This window comes from Lissotriton vulgaris, chromosome 2_2 (assembly GCF_964263255.1).
Source record: "Lissotriton vulgaris chromosome 2_2, aLisVul1.2, whole genome shotgun sequence".
NCBI classification, from domain to species: Eukaryota; Metazoa; Chordata; class Amphibia; order Caudata; family Salamandridae; genus Lissotriton; species Lissotriton vulgaris.
This window is the reverse complement of record NC_141688.1, coordinates 21,499,709-21,526,583: the sequence shown is the minus strand read 5'-3', so window position 1 is coordinate 21,526,583 and position 26,875 is coordinate 21,499,709. Positions and strand designations below refer to the sequence as shown.

The following is a 26,875-nucleotide window of genomic DNA, read 5'->3' as shown; positions in this document are numbered from 1 at the left end:
TACTCATCCTTCTCTGACTCCCCAGTCACTGCTTCGCTTACACACTTTCAACGTGCCTGCACCTTTCATCCATCGTGTAATATCCACTACAATTGATCAGTTTTACTCTTACAGCCCATGTTTTCCACACGCATACTGGACAGCTCCCCACAACCCCGCTACACTAGCTACTCTCCAATCAAGCCATGTTCTCTGACTTTTCCCGATTATCTCGCTTAGGGGCTGGGATCCAAAGTAGGGTGGCATAATGAGCAAATGAACAATGGATTAAACCCAGATCTGTGACTGGGTGTGAGTGGTTGAAAAGTGTCAGCGCTTTGTCCATCATCTTGTTGTGTTTGCTATGTTCGCCCTAAGTGGCCAAGAGTATGTCCAGACGTGGGTCCCTTGCTCATTGTGCCATTGGATTCAAGCTAGCCTGGATGGTCCCAGGATGCATGTTTCCGGTCCAGGGGCTGGATACAAACTGGACAGTTCCCATGAGGAACAGGGTCAAGACTGATTTGAATATAGCTGGGTACAAACTGGGGTGGCATGGTGAGTAAAAGAACAATGGATTAAACCCAGATATGTGACGGGGGTGAGTGGTTGAAAAGTTTTGGCACTCTATCTATCATCTTGTTGCAATTGGTGGAGACAATGTCTTTATAAACAAATTTATGCCAACCATACACCTAACCTTCTGCGACTCCTGCCATCCTCTGTAGAATATCTAGGACTCACATCACAATTCAGAATGCATAATGTCTGCATCTAACTCTGTGTCCCAATCTTCAACAATACCACTGTGAACCAATTATAAGGAAACAGAATGGAAGGCGCACTCAAAGGAATTACGCAGGTACTTGTAGTCTTGAATTTTCTTTTCTTTATTTGGGTAATTATACCAAAAAGGACATACACAGCCAACGTGTTTCATTACGTGTTGTAACTTCGTCAGGGCTAAGTCTGTGTTGTTGGTTTAGAATCATGAATGACAAGTGAAGTACAGAGGATAGGCGTAGTATGGAGCAGGCACCGTAGTAGGTAACGGAAAATCCAAATAATATATTGTGGTACAGCTAATGATGCATCCTGCTACAAACCCGTGTTACCGTGCTGGGAGACCGTCATCCCTTATTGGGGAGATTAGTATGTCCAGGGGGTTGTTGTCTTGATTTTCGACACGGTCCAAGAGCACACTTCGCATTAATCACTGAGGAGTACCACACATGTTGTGAGCGACATCCTGCATAGAAACCATCATTAGCTGTACCACAGAGACAAGATTTCTGTACCCTACAGTACCTGTTTCCATCAACGGCGGCAGGCCACGCTTCACTTCTTTTGGAACCAGGCACATTGAGCAGCTTTACCCAATATATTATTTGGAATTTCCGTTACCTACTACGGTGCCTGCTCATTACTACGCCTATCCTCTGTACTTCACTTGTCATTCATGATTCTAAACCAACAACACAGACTTAGCCCTGACGAAGTTACAATACGTAACGAAACACGTTGGCTGTGTATGTCCTTTTTGGTATAATTACCCAAATAAAGAAAAGAAAATTCAAGACTACAAGTACCCGCGTAATTCCTTTGAGTGCGCCTTCCATTCTGTTTCCATATCTGTTTGTTGTATTTGTGCCCAGGGACAACGGGCATGGGAAGTGTGCTGCACCATCCTTATTCTTATCTGGACTAGTGCTTTGGTTGTGCTAAACCTTGGTCGTGTTGTCCTGTTGCTTCTGCTAACGTAAACCAATTATATCCCTCTTCTCCTACCAGCATACTAATAGAAATGAATCTGAAACTAAAACATCACACTCAAAATATGCTCTTCTTCAACAAATTCTCTTTTACATGGAATCCCTCTTTACTGTATTCTCATCTCTAACCAGTTCAACCCCTCCCAACCAAGTCTCTCTCCAGCCCCTGGATCACCATTGTGTAATCTGAGTCCTTGTGCAGCCTACCATCTCTCGCTCAGTGACCTGGAAGCTTTGCATATGCACTTATTAGTACCTGGCTTGGGAAACAGGCCAATGAGCTCACTCCTGTTACTGCTAGTGGGAGAAGCACATCATGCCCAACCTCTCAGGCCTTAGGCAGCAGCCGTATAAGGGCAGGGAAGAATTGTGTGACTTGTACCCACCTCTGCCCAGCTTCCGCTGGAACTGGCTAGGCCATTCAACTTAAGGGAATGCCAGTGAACCCACATAAATATCTGGGCCCACCACAGCTGCATTAGGTCATCATTAGCCCCTCCATGGGCCGCCATAAGAAGCACCAGATCGGTAACCAAGGCGAGCAATGAGGAATGTGGTGGATACACAAAGAAATTGTGAAGGGACTTCTAAGCTAAGGCCTGTCGAAGGTGGACATAGCTAAATTACTAGAGTAGTGTGGTTGGCCAGTGATAGCAGGTAAGAGGCACCACAGTGGCCTTTGGATGGCACTAAATAAGCCACCTATCATTAGTACAAAAAAAGAGAAGTTAGCTGACTATGGTTGGTACATAAAGAATGCAGAAATATAATGCGGTGTTTGTCATTGGTTAGATAAACATTAAAAAAGCCTTTTTCATAAGGGGAGCTACTGATTTCTGGGGAGAAAGTATGCCCTCTTTGGTGGTGTCAGCCAATCAGAACTGCAACATTTTTCAAGTTTCAACCAGTCAACCGCTGTGGACAACAGGACATTTCTCCATCCCCCATCTTCACAGTGGTCTTTATGCAGAGCTTGCATAGGCACGTGTGCGGTAGGTAGGCTATCGAGAAACACTATTTAAAATACTAAAAATATTGGGTTAAAAAGAAAGTACCTAATCAATAGTACATCTCTGTATAAAAAAGTTCAATCTTAGAGTGCATTGTGAAAGTTTTATAGGTAGCTGGGGTACGGCGACAGTTAGACTGTTCAGATTAGTCTAACTGTGGGTGATTGTGGTGGTAGCATCATGTGGCTGCTGCGACCACTGATTATCTGAAGAGTGAAGCTGTGAGGCTCACTCTTGAAGGCCTAAGGCCTCGGCTAGGATTGCGAGAAGAGTGAATTCTACAAAACTAACCAGAGAGTCAATAGTCCAGATTGGAGTGAGAGAGCATACCCGCACACCAGACTTAATGCACTGTAGATCCATTTCTGGATATCAAGTGCTATCATACTGGCCATTCCTAAGATTAAATTGGGTTACATTATTTAATATCTGTGGTTAGAGGTTTTATACCCTAGGCTCGCTGACTTCATTTCTAGATAGGATTAATGAACACTCGGTTGCTTCTGTCGAGTGACGCTTCATTATGACCTTGGTGGATAGGGGACAGTGAGTTGAGTAAAGTTGTGTGCATGATGTTTGCCTTCCAGTCCTGGTGGCATGGAGGAGCTGGTGTCAGTTCACCCAATCACAAATACCTGCTGCTCGAAGTCTCGCAGTAGTTTCAGCGATTTCCCGGATTCCGGCCGGCAGTGGACTTCTCTTTTTATCTTCTTCACTGCCTCTTTCAAGCTGCTGCTTCGAATGTAACCATTCACCAGGGTGACCAACCTTTCACGTCGAATCTGGCCATAAGAATCCATGGCAAGGATAGCACTCTGTCAAAAAAGTCAAATTAATCGAGTGGGGAGTGTTCTGCAGGTAAAGTGAGCAAGAAAACATGCATCATAAAAAGGTCACCTTTGGTTTCTAGAAAACTGCATGTCCTCAGGGACACAAGACTCCAGTCATGGACATTCCTTTTACAAACCACTGCAATTTCATGCCTATTGCAATTGGATTACCCGATGTAAACTAAAATTCAGCTTCCAACAGGCATTTATCTTAATTTAAAGGATAGGGCTGGAGCACTGAGTTATGGATGACATTACATTTTATCCTTTACCAATTACAAGGCAACCTCATAATTATTTCTCTTTTCCTGTGGTGCTATCTTTGTATACAAAAGCATATTGGAAGAGAATATTGCTTGCTTAGTCAAAGTGACACCCTTCTTTGCACAGTACTGAACCCTAAGCACAAGGATAACATGCGAGCTCCCCTTTCACCACTGATGCATGACCTATGGCTTTAAAGCAGAGTTTATAATGCAGACAGAACTTACATCTTACTTTTTTCATATAATCATTTATAATTTCATCTTTTGCTTATACAATAAGGCAAACACTCACGTTTAGGATTGTTTCCCTTAAATGCATCTTCGATGCATCATTGCGGGTTGGGTTTTCCCTCTTTGCGATTCTAATTCTACCTTTAACAATACATGTCTTATCCTCACCCTTAATTCTGTAAATAATCTCTAAAATGGGAATCCTAGAAATGGCAATAGTTGCATATGAGTGAAATTAGTTTGTATATCACCAAGATGGTGTTCACTGAGAGGAACCCTGTGTCACCAATGTGATTGGTCAGAATGTCTTTCATGTTAGTTAAACAAAATGCACGAAGAATCCTGTGAAGATACCTGCACAGGAATGTATCACTAGACAGGATACAAGACTAAAAGTGAACATAATAAAAACAAACACTTTTCGCAAGTTAATTTTTATATCCCAAGACCCCTTTGAAGATACCTGGGGAGGTAGCTCCAGCATAAGCTGCTGGACTAATAGTGTATTGTAATGTAATAAAACAATATACAGCAACCCATCGCCCAGCTTAAGCTAAAGTAGAATGAGACTTATGTGAAAGGGTGCCACACACGATGAAAAAAATTGAGCAAATAAGTAAATATCTTATTTCTCACAGGATTACTATATAAAGTCATACACAACTCTTCTAATAAGAATTCTCTCCATGAGGCGACCTTTACTGCGAGTCCTTTTGGACCTGGCAGAGATAACAACTAATGGTCGCCAAGTTCTCTTTTTAAGAAATAACCCCTCGCGCCTCCTTGAAAAAGAATACCACATGCGGAATGGGCTGAAAAAACATATAGGCCTCTCAGCATTAGCAGTTGCAGAAGCGCATCCATCATACAAGAAGAGGATATTTCATCAAACACATCCGTGCCGGGTATATTGAGTTCCCAAAACATGGCTAGTGATCCTCCACCAGGACAACAGACGCCAGCGTCTCCGCTGCCCTGGCGGGCTCCCAGACCACCGCCAAAGTTTAAAGGTGCCCCTAAGTCTTTGAACACCAGACCATTGATGGTTTTTCTGAATTTGACACTGGCAGGGATCAGAATGCCCCTTCCCCCTTTGATCTTTGACATAAAGAGGCTATTGGTGCAGGATTGGGGAAGCGGAGAGAAAGGCTGCCACCCAAAAACCAGTATCAAAGTAAACTGGGAGTGAGCTGGTCTGGGGAAATGGGAACACATGAGCCAGAACTTATGCCTCAGCTAGGTCTGCTACATGGAGGTAATGCCTGGGCAAACGTGTACTGTATCTGTACTAAACTCCTTCCTAGGTGCATGAACAGGGCAGAGGGACATCTGGCATATGTTGGGGTGGCTAAGCACATGTGGCACTCATACCCATGTATTCTGGTAATGCCTGAAGTTCGCAGAATACTGGGGGATCATAAATGGAATTCATGGAATTGCTCTGCCTCAAAACTTAGACGATCCTGTATGGATGCAAGTTCCAGATTACTTCCCGCTTTACACAGAGGTAAAGAAGCTGATAATTACTCCAGCTCAGCCTGCTGCAGCCCACAGGAGCTAAGTAATAACCCATCTAGTTTAGACTGAATCCACAAGTTATAGGAGTTGCTGTGATAGAGAAACTGAGTATTACAATGAAAAAGGCGATTCATCCTTGAGAGGTGAATGGTGTCTGCCACTGGAGCCCATAGCCAAAAAATGCTGAAAAATTGTGTGCACCCATTTCGTGAAGGTTCTAAAAATAATTCTCAACATCAATCTCAACTTCTGTGATTGTGGGGAGCTTAAACAGAGAAGTGCTTGTCATGTGGAGGACATCTTGAGTTTTGGGACCGATTCGAAACAATACAGTTTGCACCAAACACAAAGAGTAGCACTGGGGTTGGTGGTTAAAATGATTATTTGTGCTTTTTAACTTGTACTTCAGTTGTCTGCCAATCCGTTGGGAGTGTTTCACAGATTTCCTTGCAAAAACCTCCAATAAAATATTTAAATCTAAATACCTGAAAATAAGTCTGAAATACGCCTAACTACAATACAACAGAAGATGGTCCATCAAGTTCAGATTTCTTCTATTAGCCAGAATCTAGGCTGCTGGTTAGGGCCCAGAATAGAAACCTAATCCCCCGACCGAGATCCAGTCGGTTAACTATTTTGTGGCTCTTGGAAGGCAATGCACAATGAACATTTGGCGGTGGTAGGCGTCCTCCATGCCCAGACCTGTCTGCTCATACGGTGCTACCATGTGTCCTCTGAACTATTCTTCCAGTCATACTGTGACTGAATAGCGGATCTTAAACACTGAGCACAGGGTGAGCTGAATATCCCTCCATACAGGGCCGGCACACGGCATGGGCAGTGTGGGCAGCTGCCCAGGGCCTCGCACTCAACCTACCAGCATGGAGCGGTATACAACGGTTACAATGCAATTTTTACAACGCACTACCACTACAACGCAGCCATTACAACGCATTGCGTTGGGGGGCGCTCTAGGATAGGGAATAAGTTTAATTTTATATCCAACACCTTCCCTAGTGTCCACGGGGACTGGAGTTGGAATATAAAATTATACTTACCACTATCCAGCACCTCTAAGCGCTACGCGTTGTAACGGTATTCGTTGTAAATCCGCGTTGTAATGGTATGCGTTGTAAAAGTATGCGTTGTAACATCATACATCCACATGGAGCCCCACACAATTGCAACTCCCCACCTGCTCACCTTACCTAAAGCGCCGGGATTCTCTTTTTGAGTAACCGTTGCGCTATACAAAAAAATAAATAACATAACATAACACCGGTGCTCATGTACCCCTGCCGATCCAACGGAAAGAAAGGTGTCTCTTTACAATTGGGCCCATGGGAGGGACCCTGGCACTCTGCGAGATGGTGTGGGGGGGGCCTAGGGAAGGGGGACACTTCCTCTTGTCCAAGTTGCAAAGAAACACCCTTTGCAGGTTTGTCCTACAATTCGGCCTCCTGTCCAGCTGCTCATTCAGAGACACAGTAGGACTCCCATTGTAAGCACTTACAGCTCCCAAGCCATTCTCACACCTTCAGCCCGATATGAGCTGTAAAAGAGGTGCTTGTAGGTGGCTGAGAGGAGGAGCTGCGGCCCAGGAGGAATCTGCACAAAGAAGCTTCATGAGCCCATAAGGTGTCACTTATGTAAATTGGAGGAGCCTCGCATATTCCCTTTCATCCGGGGCCCTGAAAAACCTGCCTCCATATAATACCTCTGCAGCTCAAGGGTAGAAAGCCTTCAAATCACCCCTGGGCACAGAAATTGCTGCCATAAACCTTTAATTGTGTTCTTGGGAATGTAAGAGCTGGCTGTTGAGGCAGTACCCTGCTGACCCTGGCCCAACCCTTCCAGAACTCTTCCACAGTTCCTTAGGGAACAAGAGGGTCCAACTCCCAATCCCTGACCATAAACCACCCTCTTATAAGGCTCCTCCATAGGGAGGTGCAGTCTCAAAGCCTGCCCATGTCTCCAAGACCTGCGCCCTCAAAACCCCGCCTACTTTCTCCATAGGATCAGACAGTGAACATGTATTTTAAGGTTGGAAGGTTGGCACCCCACCTACCTACTGAATTAATAATGTACTTACAAATTTAGACATATGCAGTGGTGCCTCTAAGCCAGTTATGTCACGCATTGACGACAGAGGTCCCAAAATAATAGAAATAGCCCGAAAGACTTCATGAATAACAATAAAAATTTGTGGTGCTTCTAAGTCATTTATGTCATACATGGAGGATGGGGGACAGGGTTGAATCATTGCGACTACTTTCTATTTGTTAAAAGTATGACTTCCTGACGTTTGGTTTAGCTCATAAAAACTTGCCAATTCTCCCAGTGGTACTTTTGGAAATGTATACGGTTATCCATATAGTTGAATTCTAGTTTAAAGGCATGAACATACTATCACAGCATGTTTATCCTTTATAAAATCACGCAGACTAAAAACGTTAAATGAAACTTAAATTCGGCTATACCAAAAAATGGCATTGTCTGAAGAATTTTCTCTCTCCGCAGAATGTCACAAAACCTTAATCCTTGGTACTATAGGGCAGGAGGTATGGGATAATAGGGTATTTAGTGCAGCTGTACCAGTAGGCTGGCTACGGGTCCTTACGCCACCAAGGCCTGCTTGGCACTGGGTAACTAATGCCCTAAATAGTTTCTAAATAAATACATAAATAAAGGAACTTGCATGAGTTCACCCAGATTGGCATTCTAACAATGTACATTCAATAATTTCAGATAAATAAAGACCTAACTGCAACATCCGGTCTTCCACCTCCTGGGTATTAATGAGTCATACTCTTAACGATCTGTTCCATATTCAAAACATCAATGCTTAATATGTTTACAATGTACAATAGTCTAGAGATCAGACAGGCAATCATGCTAAAAAAATAGCAATAAAAAATATTTAAAAAAAGATAAAGGATCTCACTACAGGAGACGCAGGAGACGCAGGACTCTCAAAACGGTAATCCAGGACGGGGACATATGGGTTTTATGGGGGGGCGGGATCTATACTTACAGGAGGCATTATTATTGCATCATTAAAATTCCAGAATCAAAAAATGGGAAATACCCTCAGGATTTGGCGTTCTGGGTAGATTCACTTAGGAGTTTGTTATTAGCGGACCTCTTACCCCACAAAGATTTCACAGAAGTTTTTCAGGGTGCAATGTGAGTGAGGAAAGAAAAGTGTGATTTAAACACGCATCTTATAATTCGGAAACTTGTGAAAACCCCTGTTTCCACCAATATCAGAATTACATTTGAGCCAGTAATGAAGGCTCAAATGATAATGTTGCTCCTAGTAGAGAGTAGAACATTAAGCCCAATTCACTCAGTTAAAGCCCAAGATCAATTACTCCTGCAGATCTTGTTTATAGGCAAACCCATAAAAGGGCATCTGGTCCTACTTGAAACTATTAAATCACACCCTATCCTGCACTCCATGTGCCAGGCAACTAGTTTATTGTTTCGCGACACACTTTGGTGCTGAAGTGGACACCTTTAACAGGATGCGACCCTTGCCACTCTAACATGCTCATCCTCATATTTCCTGGTCTTCTTGTATTAGAGCTCTATCTGAACTGAACATAAATATGTCTTGGCTGCTCACCTGGTACAGGTCTCTAGGAAGCCTTCCACTACTGACCCCTCGATTCAGGGCCCGGCGATTGTGTGCCTCATCAAGATGAGTGAAAAGAACCCCAGCTTGGGTGGCAGGCCAAGAGCTACCCGTCTCAATGGGGTCGTTCAGTGTCCCAGCTATCCTTATGTCAGGTACTGGGGTTGTCTGGGAAGCAGAGAAAAGGGAAACATGATATAATTTGATGAATAAATTAGTAGGAGGCTAATGCAATTTCTCCGAAGGAGTACAAACTGGACTGAAAGGTAGCATCTACCTGACATTACATGAAGTTGAAGGCAGAGGATACAGGTGACCAATCATAGTCCGGCCAGTCCTTGATTCGCACCAAGATCTTAATGTATTCCAAGAAATCATGCAGGATTAAGTTCATTCATGGAGACTCCTTTTTCAATAAGTCTATCGTGCAAAACCCTTTACTCTCAAATTTGTGACATTCATCTTTACTCTTCAGCACATTTAGGGTGCACTGACCTTCTGACTATTTTCTGAATGTTAGATAATATTACATTAAGAATAACAGAAAACTTAAACAATACAAGTATGCAACAATAGGAATATTGTAAACAAAACAGAAAAGGCTTAATAAAGTATTAAAACTAAAGAAATTCAGGATGTGGACGAATGTACAGGAGCCTTCTGCCAGCGCTTTTTGTGCCTCCCACTTTTCATAATATAACTACCACCTTCCTAATAGGCCTGCACGTGAAAAGAGTCATGGGTATATTTCTTTGAAAAGACAAAAAACTTTCCAAAAGAGGTTTTTCAATATAACCTTAGCTATTTTTATGTTTATTTGCTTGTACGTTGGTGCATGAAGCATGAAAGAGCAAGGCCAACAGTGTGAGGTGACAGATTTCAGTCAAAGAAGAAGATTAAAGTGAAAAAGGGAGCTATGGGTATTTGCCCCCATTTAACAAGAAAAGGTGGAGTGCATTGGGAAAGGGATTCACCACTCACCGAAGTAGTTATCTTTTTGTATAGTAGACAGTTAAAAAAAATATGATTTTAGGTTTGTTAATCACGACATTGCCTTGTATTTACATTATCACTTTTTTATGTTTTTAAATTTGTGCATCAGAGTATTAAAGTTGGTATATTTTAAAATATAACTCCACTCATCTCTCACTGTTTTAATATTTATGTTTCAGAACAATTTTCCTGTCTCCAGATTTGATTTTTTTCTTATCTCTTCCTCTTCTTGGACTCTCACCAGAATGGATAGCTTGCTGCTCCTCCCTGAGGTGCTGGTCTTGTCTAATGCCATTGACCTGCAACAAAGAAAATGTAAGTTCAGTAAAGCTTGAAAATGTTCTTCCCAGGAGAGAACGCCGTCAGAAGCCCAGGTTTAAAAGGTCTTTAGGTGGCAATCTTAGTTTGAAGGATCTTAGCCGAAGATTTGCTGTAATCAAACCCTTTAGACTAAATTAGATTACATTGATGGTGATCTTTGCTTGCAAAACCTACTGGGCTTGTAGCTTGAAAAACCTTGCTCAGTTCATGGCTTGTTGGAATGATAGATGAGGAAATTTTGTGGAAGTTTTATAAAGTTTTAAAGGATTAAGCCAACCCCGAACCGTCCACATTTAGGACTAGGGATAGAGTAACAGATTACCTGCAGGGTAGCACTAAGGAGGGAGCATGAGTGTGCCTGATGGGGCCAGACACTGGTTACTGAAAATGGAAAGATCCGTATGACAATGTATCGGGCACTCATATGGTTCCCATACTCTGTTTACTATGTTGATGCTCTTGAGGCCCAGGCTACGAAGAAAATCTATTATTTGCGAAAGTCAGTGCTGCTTCTTTGTAAAAGAGTTAGTGTTGACATCAGCCTGTGTCTCTCTTTATATTAGGTGTTATACTAGACCTCAAGTCTTACAGCCACCAAACCAAATACACTTGTACAGGAATTAATATTCATTGTTTTCTAAAGGTTACTGGTGAAGGAGCAAGATGTACAGTCTGAAATGCCCCCAAGCTGCTAGTGTGAGAACCCCCAGGCAGCTCACAGCAGAACGTTTTAGAATGAGTTGAAAAGAAGACTAAATCCATTGGCAAGAACAGCAGTATATGCAGCCATTTTGCTGAAGCAATATTTAACGCCATTGGAAAAGAGTCTTTTTGTGCTCATGCAGGACTACCCCACCTTCAAAACCAGCTCCATCATTTACAAAGCCGTCACTCATGCCCTAGTCACCTTCACGTTGGACTATGAGAACATCCTCTATACTGGGATCACCAAGCAACTCACTAGAAGACAACAAACTATTCAGAACTCAGACCCAAGACTCATCCTCAATATACCACAGAGAACTCACATTCTACCACACCTCAGGGAACTACACTGGCTCCAGATATACTAAGAAACAAGCTCAATTCAAACTCCTCACACATGAATTCAAGGCACTACACAACTCAGGCTCCACCTACCTAAACAGTCGCATCTCCTTCCACCAACCACCCAGACACCTCCGCTATACAGGACCCATACTTGCACACATCCCATGCATACACAGAACCAGATTAGGAGGATGAGCTTTCTATTACATCACTCCTAAAACAGGGACTGGCCTTCGACTCCACATAAGCGTCTCCTCATCTCTTCTTGCATTCCTCAAGAAGCTGAATATCTGTTTTTTCAATGAACCAACCTACCATAAGCAGGGCTAGGCACACACACACCTGCTCAGTGCCAAGATTCCCTTGCGGGTGATAGTGCACTTTACATCACATACCATAATACGACCAGGACTCTCATTTATCTTGCAGACACGTTCACCATCTCCGGTGACGCTCGGCACACCCACAGCCATCAGACTGCATACTAAGACGCATAAAAAAGAAAAAAAACAAGGCAGTAGACATTTTCCATTTTTGCACCCAGGGTCTGCAACAACATCCCTGTTTCCATCAGGAGAGCCCCAACGCTGCTCCAATTTAAGAAAGAGTTGTAGACTCACCTCTTATAAGAACACTATATAACAATACATTAACAGTCCATAAACCAGCTACCTCTCCTAGCACCAGCTGACTTTATGTCCATCTTTAATTCTGTACTGCAGTAAGCTTCCTTTTGGCTCGGGTCACGATATAAAAATACCACACACAAACATGTTACTGGGCATAGAGGGGCTTAAGTAGAAAGTGTTGCTTATGTAGATTTTGAAACCAGGATGTGACTCATGCTCAAATATATACAATATTAAAATATCCATTTTTGCAACATCATATATTAAAAGTAATCATGATGTGTCTGTTGTACCACTTTTGTCATTGAAGGTTATAATTTGGGGCACAAACGTTTGGAAGTCACTACTAGACTCTGATGGAGCATATGTCATAGGAGTAGTACGCAAATCCTGGGTGGGTCGTGATTTCAAAGTATAATGTTGAGATCATATAAAAGTTCAATAGAGTTATTCATGTTTCTTCTTCGAAATGTTATAGTTGATGTATGTGAAGTAATTTTACATGGATGTAATTTGTTTTTATAGTTTGATACATGAAACGTAGTAAACGGAAATAAAACGAATTGCAGACTATCATTACATGGTGAGTGTATTTCATTATCTGATGGAAGTAATTCACTCTTTGATTAAAGTATTCTGTTGCTTAGTGAAAGTATCAAGTTGCCTGAGAAATGTATCACATTGCATGAAGAAGATATTGGATTGACTGATCAAACCATCATTTTTTTGATTCTACAGTCTAATGAATGTTTTAAATTGCCCACAGAAGATATGTTATTGGCTGATAATATCACTTTGGTTGATGACGTCTTAACCAAGGGGAATTGCCTGTGAATTTCAAATTACCCAGTAGGTCAGCACAGTTAACTAAGGACCAAGGAACTGCAGAGTGGAGATGAAGTAGCACACACTAAACCTACCACAAAAAACATGCACAAACCCTATCTCAGATATGTCTTCATCTTCTTCTTTCACTTCCTGCTCTTCACTTCCTGTGGCCACTTCCTCCTGCATCGAAGGCACTCCACAGTGGTAGCTAATAGTTTCAAGTAAACTGTGGAAGACTGAAAAGTAAAGATGAAAATACATGAAACATTATTTTCATTTTTCGCATGTGACTTTATGTTCTACAGTGCATAGCAACAGTCTAACACACTTAAAGAGTGCACCGCACTAGTGCATAACTAAAACAACTTATTATAAGAAACCACCAGGAGCCACATAAAAATAACATCACAAAGAGAGTAGGCACACAATGTAGGTTAGGTAGAATTGACTGTAGTCAGCTCCTCTGTCGTGTGATAGCACTGGTTTAGGTCAGAGGTTCTAATCAGCGAGAGATTCAGGCTTGGACTATTGCTGTTAAACTGCTATTTTACAGAAATGTCTTCTAGATTCAGATCAGAGTGGATGCCCTCATAGTACCAACCAGACACCCAGAGAAAACCTTTCCTGGCCTAACAACTCCAGAAAAGCAAATTAAAAAATCTAGGTTACGAAATCCCACAGAAGGCAACTAATAAACCACAAATGAACTACATTAATCTTACGCTTCCTTAAAAATCCTCAAACCACTTATACTGCAATTAACTTATAGTATATCAATATTGAAGTTTTCAAGCCCTGCTCTAAACCCCTTAGTCACAAGCTTAGTGATTTAATTACTTGGTCAAAAGTCCCTTCTCTGCTAGTGGTGTCTCGTCCAGTCCCAGACCAAGGGCAGGGCCAAGACTCGAAAATAATCAGGTGTCCGCAATGCAGCAAAGGAATCCAATGAGCAGATAATGTCCCAGTAGAAATATCGACCGGCAGATATAGCGTGACCGTCGCATTGACTCCAAAATATTTCTATGGTGGCGTTAATATTGAATCCGCGCCTACCTTGATCATATTCTGGAAGCTCATGTTATGGTGAAGATACAACTGCACTTCCATATTTCGACTACAATATTGCAACTTCCAACCAGCGTAGCATTACTGGACACGAGTCAGTGGAAAACAGACCACTCCACTGATTGTCCACCCTTGAAAGGAGGAGCGCCAGGTCATTGGAACCGTGCACATTTTTGCTTTTAAAAAATATTTGAAGCACGTTATTCACATGAACTCCAATTCAAATGAGGAGCTATGTGATTTGCACCTGTTGTGTTGCTCATAAATTTACTAATCACAAAATATGGCAAGACTTTGGGGGAAAAAAGGTAAAATGAGGTAGCATGTGCTGGGAAAAAAGTCAATTTTGCTACTAAAAGGTTTGACACCTCTGCAATAGATTATTTGTGGGTCTTTGTAGTCATCTTCTCTAAACACATGCTTTTACTAGCTCAAAACAGAACATGGGCTATACTTTTATTTGTAGCCGGCCCAGAATGCATGCTTAGAGTGTCAGAAACCTGTACCTTCTGTAGCATTCTGTAGCAGCTCCAGGCTTTTGGCTAGTTCTGCCTTGTGAGCTTCGCCTGGCACATTTATTTCTCCATCCTTCTCGAGGATCCAGCCACCGTCCAGGAGTTGAGCGAGCGAGTGGAGACCTGCAGCACACACGGGGTATAGAGGGTACAGCAGTCAGAGATATTCACTGACCTGATCTCACAGCGGTTAGCACAGATCGCCTGCACTCAGTAAGTATGACAGCATTTTAATAGGTACATCAACTCACAGGCAAAGTTGTAAAATGAAACGCTGAAGCGCAGGGTATGGACTCCAAGGAGACCACAAGATTTGGACATTATGTGCTAATTTAAATGTATTCATTCCAGAGTGATCTCCTGCACATTACCCCCTTCTATTCAACATATAGTTTGTGGCTGCCGGATCAGAGAAGATCTTATTGGGTTCATGCTTCTTAACAACACTGCATTGGTAGAGTGGCCACTAGAACACATAGAGCGTCTTTTTGTGCCTCTGCCTTCCTACATCCTTTTCCCTGAGCTATCGGAGTGACTGCCAGACCTCCGTCGGTAGTGCGCTGTATGGGGAACAATAAAGGAGCTGCACAGTCATGTGAAAGCCAGCTGAAAACCAACAATAATTCCACAGCCAACTGTGGCTAGCAGTGGCTGACATGTCTGTAAACTGGGCTAATGAAATAATGAATAAGAAAGATCCCATATAAAGCAAAGAGATCTGGGGGCTCAAGAACCTCTTAGGCGCAACCAAACAAATTATACACAAAGGAATGAGACTAGGGTCAAGGAAAGGTAACAGAAAATGTAGAGTATGTGGTGCTAGAGTAGGCGCGCACAAGTGTCAATTAACCAGAGGTATAGGACAGTCAGAACTCCTTTCATAGGGCCACGGGGCACACCGAGGCTCCTGGGCTCAACTGCGGTGGTTGAGGCCTTTTACTCCTGGATGTCCCAGGGCACTATATAATGGACCCTGAGCAACAGGGCCAAGTACCTCTTCTGCACTTGACTCTTATTGGTAGCTGTGGACGAGCAGTCAAAGGATCCCTTGGTGGGAGGAGGAGAGGCGAGTGTAAATACAGGCTAGTAAACATGAGTCATAACTCAAAGCGCGCGCCCAGTAGTGTCAATAAATCAATATTCAGGCAAATACTTATTTTTTATATTGAAAAGAAGGGCATTATAGCTAACTGTTCACATTCAAAGAAGTATCATTTCATTCATAAGCAATAACACAATCCCCTTGTGGGCCGGGGTCTATTATTGATCAGGTAAATCCCTGCCCCACCCTCTTCCTTGAAATGTGGTTGGAGTAATTCACCATTCACTGGTGGCCGTATCCAGGGAATGTTCCCTACTAGGCCTCATTCAAGAGTCCATTCTGACTCTTAGGAAATAGTCAAAATGGTCTGTGATGCTGCAGCATTGTTAGTAGCAAGTTCACTGGGGCCCATCAGGCCCATATCAAGACTTTCCTGCAGGGCCAGCTTTAGAGCTGGTGGCGCCCGGTGCAACAATGTTTGTTGGCGCCCCCCAATAACCACCTCCACCACGGATTCCCTCAACATCACCCTTTAACAGTGCCAAAGTCTCCATCTCTCTCAGATGCATATATATAGCACTCTCGCTCAGATGCATATATAGTGCCACTCAACAGTGTAGGGTGTCAGAGCACTTTGCATCAGACACACTTTAGACAGACACAATAAATCATACGTGTGTAACTCAGCATAAAGGAAACGTTACATAAGTCAGAGGACTCCAAGGTGTAGGATTCCATGTTATCAAAACTGGTAGGCATTATAGTTCAATAGTGCTTGTTCTAGAGAAGCACATACTCAGAATGTAAAAAGAAACACCATAGTTGGGGGTTCTGTTTAATAATAAGAATAGATTTCTAATACTTTTTGCAACCTTAATCTTTTCACAAATCTATACTCGGCAGCCTGCATGCAGTTCTTTGATAAAAGTTAATAGTTCAGTACAATTGCAAAGTGCATAGAATGTAAATAGGTCCGTATTGTACTGCTTTTAAAAGAGACATCCTAATATAGGATTTGTACTTATAAATTGCAAGTAACAAAATGATGTCTCTTTTAAAAGTAGTAACCCACTGGCCTATTTATGTTTTATGCACTTTGTAATCTGCTCGGTACTGGTTTTCTGCAACAGACGTATTAACCCTCTGTGCTACTTTATAGTGAGTCAAAACCCCAATTAAACACAACTCCAAATTTTCTTCAGGAAGAACATCAATCACAGGAGTCATCCTGACATTTGTTTGTTGGCTGGAAATTACTGGAGGAAATGAATGCGGTAGCAGGAGCTTTAAAATAATAATAAACTTGCAAGCACTGTACCCGGTGCGGTGGCACAGGCCGCACAACCCTAGAGCTGGCCCTGCTTTCCTGCTCCAGCAGCATGGAAGCTTTCAGCATTTCAGCTCCCTGACTGCAGGCACAGGCAATGCGCAAGTCCTGCTTGGTCGGGTCAGGCTGCATGCTGGACAAACAGCAGCACCTAGCTGGCCCTCTTCTGAGTGGCATGGCAGGCCTCAACAGCAATTGGCGGTGCTCCAGGCATCTGTTGGCAGAGGAAGGTCAGTTTTTCCCTACACGGGGGGATCTTTGTGCATCTGACCAGGTCCCAGCAATGGAGCAAAGTCCTCTCAATGTCCTCTGGAGTCCATGGGTCAGGTCAGGGGGAAGGTCTCAGTTTTCAATTCTAACCCACAGGTTGCAGCTTCAGATTTCCTTGGCAACTACCAATCTTGTCAGTACTTGGTACCAGCATTCCCTCTTGACATTCGGTGTTGCTGCGATACCTGCTGGCAAGGCATCAACCTCTCCTGTACAGCCACATATACCACAGGGGGCTCTCCTGGCATACGGGGTCGCCATTAAGGTGCACACAAGCCTTGGCCTTTGTCGGCACAGCCACCTCTACAGTGGCCCTTTCTGGCATATGGGATCATAGGCTGTACTAGCTTCATGCTCCCCACACAGCACTCGATTCATATCTTAGTCCATGGCAGCCCTCTCCTGGCACTTGGGGGAGGGGCACGGATTCAATTCTGCACAGGACAAGGACCAGTTCAGTGTACAGCTGTCTCTTCACACCTTGGAATGGGAGTCCTCTTCACAGGGCTCCCCACCGGGCCTTAGACTCCTAAACACTCTTCTCTTCCTCACAGGGCACACTGGTCTTGGCAAGCATGCAGCTACTGGTGTTCCAGCCTCCAGGGCAAGTGGTCTTGGTTTCCCTGGGTGATGCTCCTTCACCAAGTAGGGAGACTAGCAGGCCTTTGCCAACAGCGCTGGTCACAAACATAAGTCTTGCAGAGCTTCCCCCTCACACAGCTCGCTTGGCGGCCTGGCATAGGACACAATTTGAGGTCTCAACCTCACCCTACTGATAGCCCATTTCCAGACATCAGATGTAATTTAGAGTTTGAGTCTTTGAAGTTTTTTGTTGGGAGTCCTGCTTCTTTTGAAGTGTGCACTTTTCGCTCTCTTCTTCCTCTTGAATGGTTGTCTGTCATAGCAGGAGAGACTCAGAGGCTGATAGTCCCTCCCACATCACAGGTCATGGGAGTGACTAGAGTTCACACCTGGATATCAACCACAGTGATATGTACATCAAAAGGTTAACCCTGGGCTCCAAACCCCACTTTTTATGATTAGCATATGAGCCCCATCTCCTTCCAGAGATGTGTCCAGGCCCCTGCCTTGTGATCGATCACTGAATCAAAGAACAATCTTTTGAAGAGTAAAGGGGGAGTCTCTCTCTTTTCCTTCTCAGTCGTGTCCCACCCAGCTCACAGGAATGCAGCAATCCACTAATCTGTCTGCGGGGTTCTTCTACTCCTCATGTCTTCACCAGGCAGGTCTGCGCTTCCCAAGATGGTACCCAGGCTCCTCCATGTAATGTCCATTGCAGGAACACTGGCACTCAGTATATGGATACAACACACACTTTTTTCAGTACTATTCCCTTCATGCAGTGTGCCCTCACAGACACACATATTCAGCACACACAGTCACCTTGCCCATTGTTCAGTACTGTAGCCTTTCTGTATTGTGCAATGGTGTGCTACTTGCAAACACACACACTGCCAGTACACACATTCATTAAGCGTGCACTGCCCAAAACTTAACCTTTCATGTATTGTACTTTTTTCAAACACACATACACCCAACACATGCTTTCACTACACAGCACTACATTTCACATGTGAGATATTCCTCACAGGTATACATACACTCAGTACATGCACTCACCACGCATGTACTGCATAGCTCTGCTCTAACCCTGCACAGTACCCTATCCAGGCACACAAGCATCCAGCAGAGAATCACCATTCCTACACTGTACTGCACGTTACATCTAACCGCTTTAGGCCAAAGGTGAGTTATGCACACATCAGCAGAACTTTAAAAATGTGAGTGAGCAGGTGAAAAGGACCTGTTCACTTCTACTGATCACTACATGGTATGCTACCATCACTGCGCTCATGCTGCTTAGCTCCTGGTGAAGGCAGTAGCCTTCCGTGACTATGAGGGTAGTGCTTTGGGCGCCCCCATGGTCCAACAGGACCGCAATCCGATAGACAGGCCTATGTCTTGGCTCACATGTAAAATTCGTGTTTGTCTATTACATCAAAAATCATCATTAGGGATCCAGACAACAGTACACTTTGGCACTCAGGGTAGGGGTACACGTCCTTTACCATGCAGAGGACTTTTTCATCCCAACAGTCACCATCTCTACTAGGCAAGATGTATCTTCATGGGGCTATTTGGGGTGTGGGACCCCATTAATAAATGCATTGTTTACTTGGTAGTTGTGCTTGGGGGGGCCTGAGTTGGGTTTGCTGTGTCTCTATTGTATTTTTTTGTCGTCATCATTTCATTGAGAGAAGGTTTTAACCTGTAAATATTTGATCTTGACCTTTAAGATATATAGTGACTGATTCACAAAGAAAGTTGTAAAAGTGAACTCAGCACTCCTATGAATGGGTGCATATTTCCTAGGTTTTGGAATTCACAAACATTGGCACTAGTAGGCTTGGAAACCTGTGTCAATCTCAGCTTTCCAGGCATATTACTGACAATGTCGTGTGACATTCTGGTCACGTGAGATTTTTAGATTTTACTATTTCCAAAATGCAAATTGTACAAACTACGCATGTTGCCAATGGGAATCTTGATTTACAGTTGCATCTTTTTTTCTTTTCAGGCAAAATATTTTTCTGCATGGAGAAATTCCTTCCTCTGCACTCCACAACCCACCCAAGACGCGGAATTACTCCAGCACTTTGCTGGAGCAAGCCTCCAATCATTTCTAAGGTGGGAAATAGTGAGACAGATGTTTGAGAATGCCCACAAGCTTACAATTTGGTGGGCATTCGCAAACTCTCAAGGCAAATCATGGTTGATCTTTCCATTCTACACTCCTTCCACAAGGTCTTGTACTGCATAAATACATGAAGTTGCGACACACAATTCTGCAGTAGTAAACGCTGGCTATCCTTTGGCGGACATCTATTTTCAATCATAAACTTGTCTTTGTTAATTGGGGCCACAATGTCAATTTAGTTTGCGCTGTAGGGTCACAATGTAAATATCAATGGCTCTCTTTTCTGTTTTTCTTTTGGGAGGTGGAGAGTGAAATGGAACAACATGTCAAAAGAACACACCAATTAAACGGATATTTTTTGCTTAACATTGCAGAGCTAGACTGTGCACTAGAAGCATCCCTGGAAAATGTTGTAATCTTAGTCTTTTACTGCTCTAAATGCAACGCACCAGTCTGACCCTCTCTTTGAAGGCTTGGGTTATCCCACCAACAAAATCTGAAACAAATTTCGGAGTGAACTATTCCTTTTAAAGGAGAATTTCCAGAAATACTTATTAGATATAAAACATACGCCTGATTCAACAAACAGTCAGAAAGTTTCACCTACAGGTTTCCGACCTCTCATGGCTGTTGTACCCCTTGGTCATCTCACCACTCCACCCTACCACCTACTGCTTTTTTGGTTAGTGAGATTTAAGATTCACACCCCTACAATCTCACTGACTAAGTCCTGCTAGGTCACCATACACCTAGCATCTCTGGGTAAGTACTCTTAAATTGAAGGTGTTTAAAATGTCTCTAAAAAGTAGACTTAAGGGTCAAAAACCCAAATTAGGCCAAACTTTCAAAGATTCTCATGCACGCCAAAGTTTGCATCCATTAATACATAGCAAGGCCTGCTGTGGGCTCAGAGGGTGAGCATGGCCTCCAAAAGCATTCGATATGCCTAATAATTTGCATGGCTTAGCCTATCTCTATTGTAACTTCTTAGTATGTAAAGTATAGTAACTTTATGGATGCAGAGGACTGCTCAACTACTCTGGAATTAATGTTATCTTTATTATTATTTTTCATAGTTCAGGGGCTATGTGGAGCACTTTGAAAACCTTCATTGCCAAGTACAGCCTTTTCCTTCTGTATACTGGGATATAGTGGGCTCTTACCTTGGGCCAGCAGGCCTTTCTTGACACTTTCCACCAAGGTCCTAATGCCGCGCTGTAGCCTGTGGATACCATCATCGAATGCAGGGTCCGCTCTCCCAGATCCTGGAGAATGACCACTTCCAGGCCTTTGCTGGGGGCTCATTGGAGATCCTGTAAATAATAGAGACACAGAAGAAATTCTCCCTCTACACACACACGCACACACACAATAAACATACATTTCAATAACATTTGAAAGGATCTTACAAGCCTAAGGTACAACTGCAATGAGGATTTGTAATTCCAGTGTACAGGCTGGGTTATGGTTGAAGCATGTTTAGATATTACATCTAATGAGCCAACTTAGCTTAATTTTTCAGGGCTGTAATGCAGCTGCTGGTTAAATTACATGGTTGGTGTTGTCTGTATATTACTAGAGGAAAGCGTTTCAGACCTAGCTTCAGCTGCACAGATGCTGCCTTGCAGCAACCTATTATTAAAAGTGTTATGATGATATGGTTGTCCTTTGCTCCGAGTATTGTAAACCAACATGTTTTTATTGCCGACGGTGAATTACTAGGACGCTGAAGTGTTTAACTTGAAGGTATACACTTTTCTGACAAGGGTACCGCCACTGTATGTGCATACGTCTTCAAGCCAACATAGGCCGGCACAAAATGATAGATTTCCAGAGCCGGCATAGGCAGGCACTGTAAATGATAGATTTCCAGAGGTATGTGCTCAGTTCTCCGAACATACAATCTTGTCTCAAACCAGACCCTTCCAGAACACGCGGCAATGCCTAGGTACACTCAAAGTTCATCATAAAGTCTTACGCAAGATTTTGGACAAACGCCCATACCAGCTATGCACATAACTTACTCTGCCATGGGGATTGGATATCTTGTAACGATCTGCAAAGGGCACGGAAGAACACCAGGAACAGAAATGACTCTATGGTGAAAAGTATGTGCCACGCGTGGATCCGGGCACCAAGCACAAAGTCTGTGCCTGCGCCGTCGAAGAATGACAGAGTTTAGAAGTCGAGACTAATGTTTGCTGCGATTTGTGATTCTGGGATGCTGGAATTTATGCGTCCAAAATGTCACAAGATCCTGAGAACTAGGCAAGGGAATCATACAATTGATGATTATGACCTATCCGCGCTTTTAGTAGATATCACCTCTTTCCAATAATGTCCTCTATATTTTGACGGCGGTGCCAGTGGAGCCACTGTCTTCGCAAACCAACACAACTGTTGGAGGTCATTTATTCTGTGCAAGTGCAGGTTCAAATTCTGACCCCTTTGCTTGATGTCTATTATTGTGACTGATTCTTCTCCCCATTGTGGCTGGCGATTTCCTAAACAATATTGATGACCTCTCTTTCTGTCTCATTGCAGATCCATGCATTGGAGGCTGCTGCCTGACCCTCAAACGTGTACTCTTTCTGTGCAGTTGTCATCTTCCCTATTGTAGAATCTGCACAGCACGTTTGAGGGTGTCTTCCTCATGGTTAAATCTTAGAAAAACCCCAGGGCCATATGGGATATAATTTCAGAACCTGCCTGAATTTTGCCAGTGTCTGCTTTGAAGTTCCCAAGATAGTTCCCTTTACCTTAAAACCACTTTGAGCTCCCACCTTCTCTGTTTGGTATTAATTACGATTACTTTTTGCTTTAGCATTTATGCTTGAAGGGTGTTTTAATGTTGCTTATCCTTATATATTATTATAATATATTGTAGCACTTGTATTCCAGTAAAGCCACTGATGTGTTATCCTCACCTCCTGCATCTCAATAAATATTTACTTATCTGAAGTATTATCTTAATGCTTGCATGAAAGACACAGATGATAGCCATGTGCTCTCACGCAGCATATAAAGTTGTCAATGCACTGCCTTAACCTAGGGTTCCTGTGGTTCAGGACCACACTATGGTAAACAGTAATAAGGTCACTGAGTGGGCCAAATAAATCCACCATAAAGTACTAGCACACTTTCTAATACTAAAAATGGAGGTAGCACAAAACGTGTAGCGGTCTTATGTCGAAGGTGCTTAGGATTGGCCAGCAGCCTATTGGCAACCCATGGAAGGAAGACTTGGGTATTGAGCTCTTCATTGAGTAAGATAAGTGGTAGGTTATGCATGCAGGCTGTGTAGTACACTCACCTGCTAGTAATCAAATACAAGAATCTCACCTTTGCACCAAACGGAACCCTCAAAATACAACTCATATCCAAACCAATCACGACATACACTTGCTACAATAGCTTCGAAACCACACCCACCATAATTCACTTATCATGAACGCATAATAATAACAACGTAGGTAATAATATTATATAAAGAGTCCACAATAATACAAAAGAAGTCCAAGCAGTTCAGTGTTCATTGAAGTACTCGATGAAGAATCCTGAAGGCCATTTCACTACTTCCTGGAGTAGTTTTACTTGGACTTGCAAATTATTGCCTTTCCCTTCAGACACAAATGCATATTGTGTTTGATACGTCATTAGGAAATATGTGATACCCAAAACAAAAATGCACCACAATTCCTTTCTATGACATCAGATTCATTCAAATCTTCCTACTTCAATCCACACAGTTCTTTTCATACCTTTTCAGGTATGTTGTCATTTATTGATAGCAGGAACACACACAGCAGGCGTTACCTTTTATTAAATGAATCCTTTATAATGCACAGTTGCACCTCTTGGGTCAGGTTTGAGAGTCCACTGTTAAGTTTACTGATGGAAAAACTGTAAGCAATACCTGATACATTCATCTGAAGATGCAACACATGTGATCCAGAACATGAATGCAACACCCCCAAAAGTAAACTTCTCGTCTGAACTCATGTTCCTGTTTGAGATTATGTGTCCCAAACCAAGCTCTCGGTTCCTCTTCCATTATTAAAGTAAATACTTTTGAACTAAGCCACAAAATCAACATATTTAAGTTTGAAAATCTAAAATTCAACCTTCAACACTTACATCTTCTGTTAACCCTTTCACCATGTTGGAAATATTCTTTCCAAATTCCTTCCGTAGTTTTACACATTACAGTTTTTGCCAACAGCTCCTGCAAGCTCCTTTGACCCGCAAAACATTGGTTGCAGTTAGATAGATGAGACCCACTACCACAGCATCAGCATAAAAACCAAACCCTGGGTTCAGAGCAGCATGCTGCTGGCAATGTAGTGCTTCAATGCCTCATCACGGGTAGAAAGTGCTGTAAACATGCAGTGACAATAGAATAGAATACAATGAAATAAGTAAACCTCCTGGCCTATACTAATTGTAATAGGATAAGAGTCAGCGCTCAGGCGTTTAATTGTAAGCTGCATAATAATTCCTTATACAACTCAACCCTCTTGCACTCACATACGATAACACTGCTATGGGTCATGTCCTTTAATTACCCTGTAGAATAGATTATAAGCAATACCACCTGCAGAGCTGCTCAAATCAACAAATTACTAAAAACCATAATCCGTGCGTCTGTGTCTCACAATTCTCCATCCATCACTCGTCTAAGTGCTGCGTTCCAAAGCATGATCGCTGCAACTCAGAGGTCATCACGCATGACATGGAAACACTTCTCACATGAGTCAAAAACAAAGACAACACACTTCCAGCCATACAACCTACATGCTGTACCAGGCAATCCATGTAGGCAAGAGCTTCAATGCCCCACAGAGGTGTAGTACGCACTGCATAAATGCTGCCATACAGTTCATTTCGATACAGTATGCTTTCTTCAATCTTCTCTTCCTTTTTGTCGCTAGAGACAGCCCATACATAAGTTGTTCATGTGATATGACTCATTTACATCGTGGTTCTCTTTATCAATGACTCTAGACAGTCTGACCACATAAATCATAATGTTTAACCCGGTTAGCCACCCCAATAATGTCTTCTGAAAGTCAGTCTCTCTAATGTCACTCCTTATATTGCACATAGGCACGTATTGGTGGCTGATCTATCCATCATGATTTGTTTAACAACAGGGGACCTTGATGTGTTCCACATTATTACAGCTTGGATCCACATACTGCCCTCACATTATAGTTAAAATGGTCTACTACTGTCCCAATTTCATTGTGGGTTCTCTGGGGCAAGCCAAAGCAAGGAAGGATGTGGCGGAATGGTGTGCACTTATTATGTGTGACATTCAATAGTGACCAGTACTGCCCAAGTATAGATAATGTGTACGGGTACACATCTACTTTCCTTTGACCTATCATTCCCTGCAGCTAAGTATAGTTGTGCATTGGGTAGCATCAGTATATGTTCCTCCCAGGTAATGTGGGGGAAGGCACACAGAGATAAGGGACAGCCTGCAAAACAGCAGTGCGACTGTCCACACAGAACAGGTACCACATGGGGAGCAGACTGACTCAATCAACAATCCCTCTGCTCATCAGCACTGCCTGGACCTACAGATAATGCCAACCTCCCGACAGCATGTCTCCCATTCCCAGTCCACCCTCATCATCAGTACCCCGGTCAGCCAATAGCTGCAGTGACACACTAAAGATCCATCTGAAGCGGTACTCCTTCGTCCTTGAATCAAGTACAGCAGAACACTTACAAATAAAGAGTGTGTGTGGTTAACCTTAGTTATCAGATCTGCAGCTAAGCAGGGTGGGAGGCAGGAGGAGTGATTTTGGGGTGAGGCTAAGCAAGAGGGAGTAGGAGCAGGAAGGCAGTAGAGGTCACGGTGGTGGAAAGGGTGCAATGGGTAACAGTTAGGGGACGTCCAATAAGTGTCTGAGGCTGCCTCTTTTCCCTATCAACTGTCCCTATAATCAGACTTCACGCGCAGCTGCCCACTAATCGATGCAGCTACCTGTGCGGGAGAGAAAAATAGAGGGAGGGCATGCTAAGTCCTCCTAAGGATTGTGGGAGCACATGGGAACCAGGGATGGAACAGTAGCCCTCCACAAGCTGCTGGAGGCTTCGTCCCTTCCACTTATCCAGTGCTCTGCACTAGCCTGGCGTAGTGTGCCCTGCACTGGGCTTTCAACCCTCAAGACCCCTAAGTGGTCTTATGCACCTCGCAGCAAGCTTCGGCCCAGGCAGGAATTCGTTCTCTTTTTCTCTCATACACTAATATGGATTTGAAGATGTGGATTCTGGTATTCCAGCTGCAATGATGTATCCTACTTACATGCAAAATAACAATCTTTTTTGCTTGCATTAAAAACACATTTAAACATAGGAAGAGTTGTCAATAAGACTCATACACACCTGATCCCGACGATTTGCCGATGCTCTGGCTCCGAGAGGTGCAAGATTCCTTAATGGAGACATCAGGTGCAGGTGACTGAAATGTTAGATATTATTTTAATATCTCATTCATTTTTTATACTAGCTGTTGGCAGGTTGTTTTATCATTTCCATTTCAAGTTTGCAAACATTTAAGAATACCTTTGTAAAATGCACGGTCATTATGTATTATTTGGTTTTTTTTTACTATTCAATGAGACAGTTGTCTGTGCTCAACAAGCCCCAGTTCTCTAAAGTACCCCTGAAAGTACTCTACAATTTTGCCCATAAACTTCAGACAGCGCTATCTGCTCTGGGGAACGAGATGTATTTTGCCAGCAACTCGCTGTGGGGATTGGGCCACTGCCATACTGAAAAGACCAGTAGTGACAACACTGCTGGCTTCTCTGTGCAAATGACTGCCGGGAATTTAAAACATGCAGGTGTCCTCCGGTTATT

At 43.0% G+C, this 26,875-nt stretch overlaps 1 protein-coding gene across 1 annotated transcript in view; it reads right to left on the bottom strand.

The window, feature by feature from the left end:
* The window catches only part of LOC147728953 (uncharacterized), a 291,189-nt gene that overhangs the window by 55,879 nt on the left and 208,435 nt on the right, over window positions 1-26,875 (bottom strand). Inside the window, exons 16-22 of the mRNA XM_086959204.1 lie at window positions 26,399-26,474; window positions 21,166-21,315; window positions 14,636-14,767; window positions 13,177-13,300; window positions 10,478-10,535; window positions 9,235-9,411; window positions 3,397-3,576 (exon numbers count right to left, since the gene is read on the bottom strand). Of these exons, the coding sequence (XP_086815330.1) occupies window positions 3,397-3,576; window positions 9,235-9,411; window positions 10,478-10,535; window positions 13,177-13,300; window positions 14,636-14,767; window positions 21,166-21,315; window positions 26,399-26,474 (897 nt within the window). The remainder of the gene's footprint in view (window positions 1-3,396; window positions 3,577-9,234; window positions 9,412-10,477; window positions 10,536-13,176; window positions 13,301-14,635; window positions 14,768-21,165; window positions 21,316-26,398; window positions 26,475-26,875) is intronic.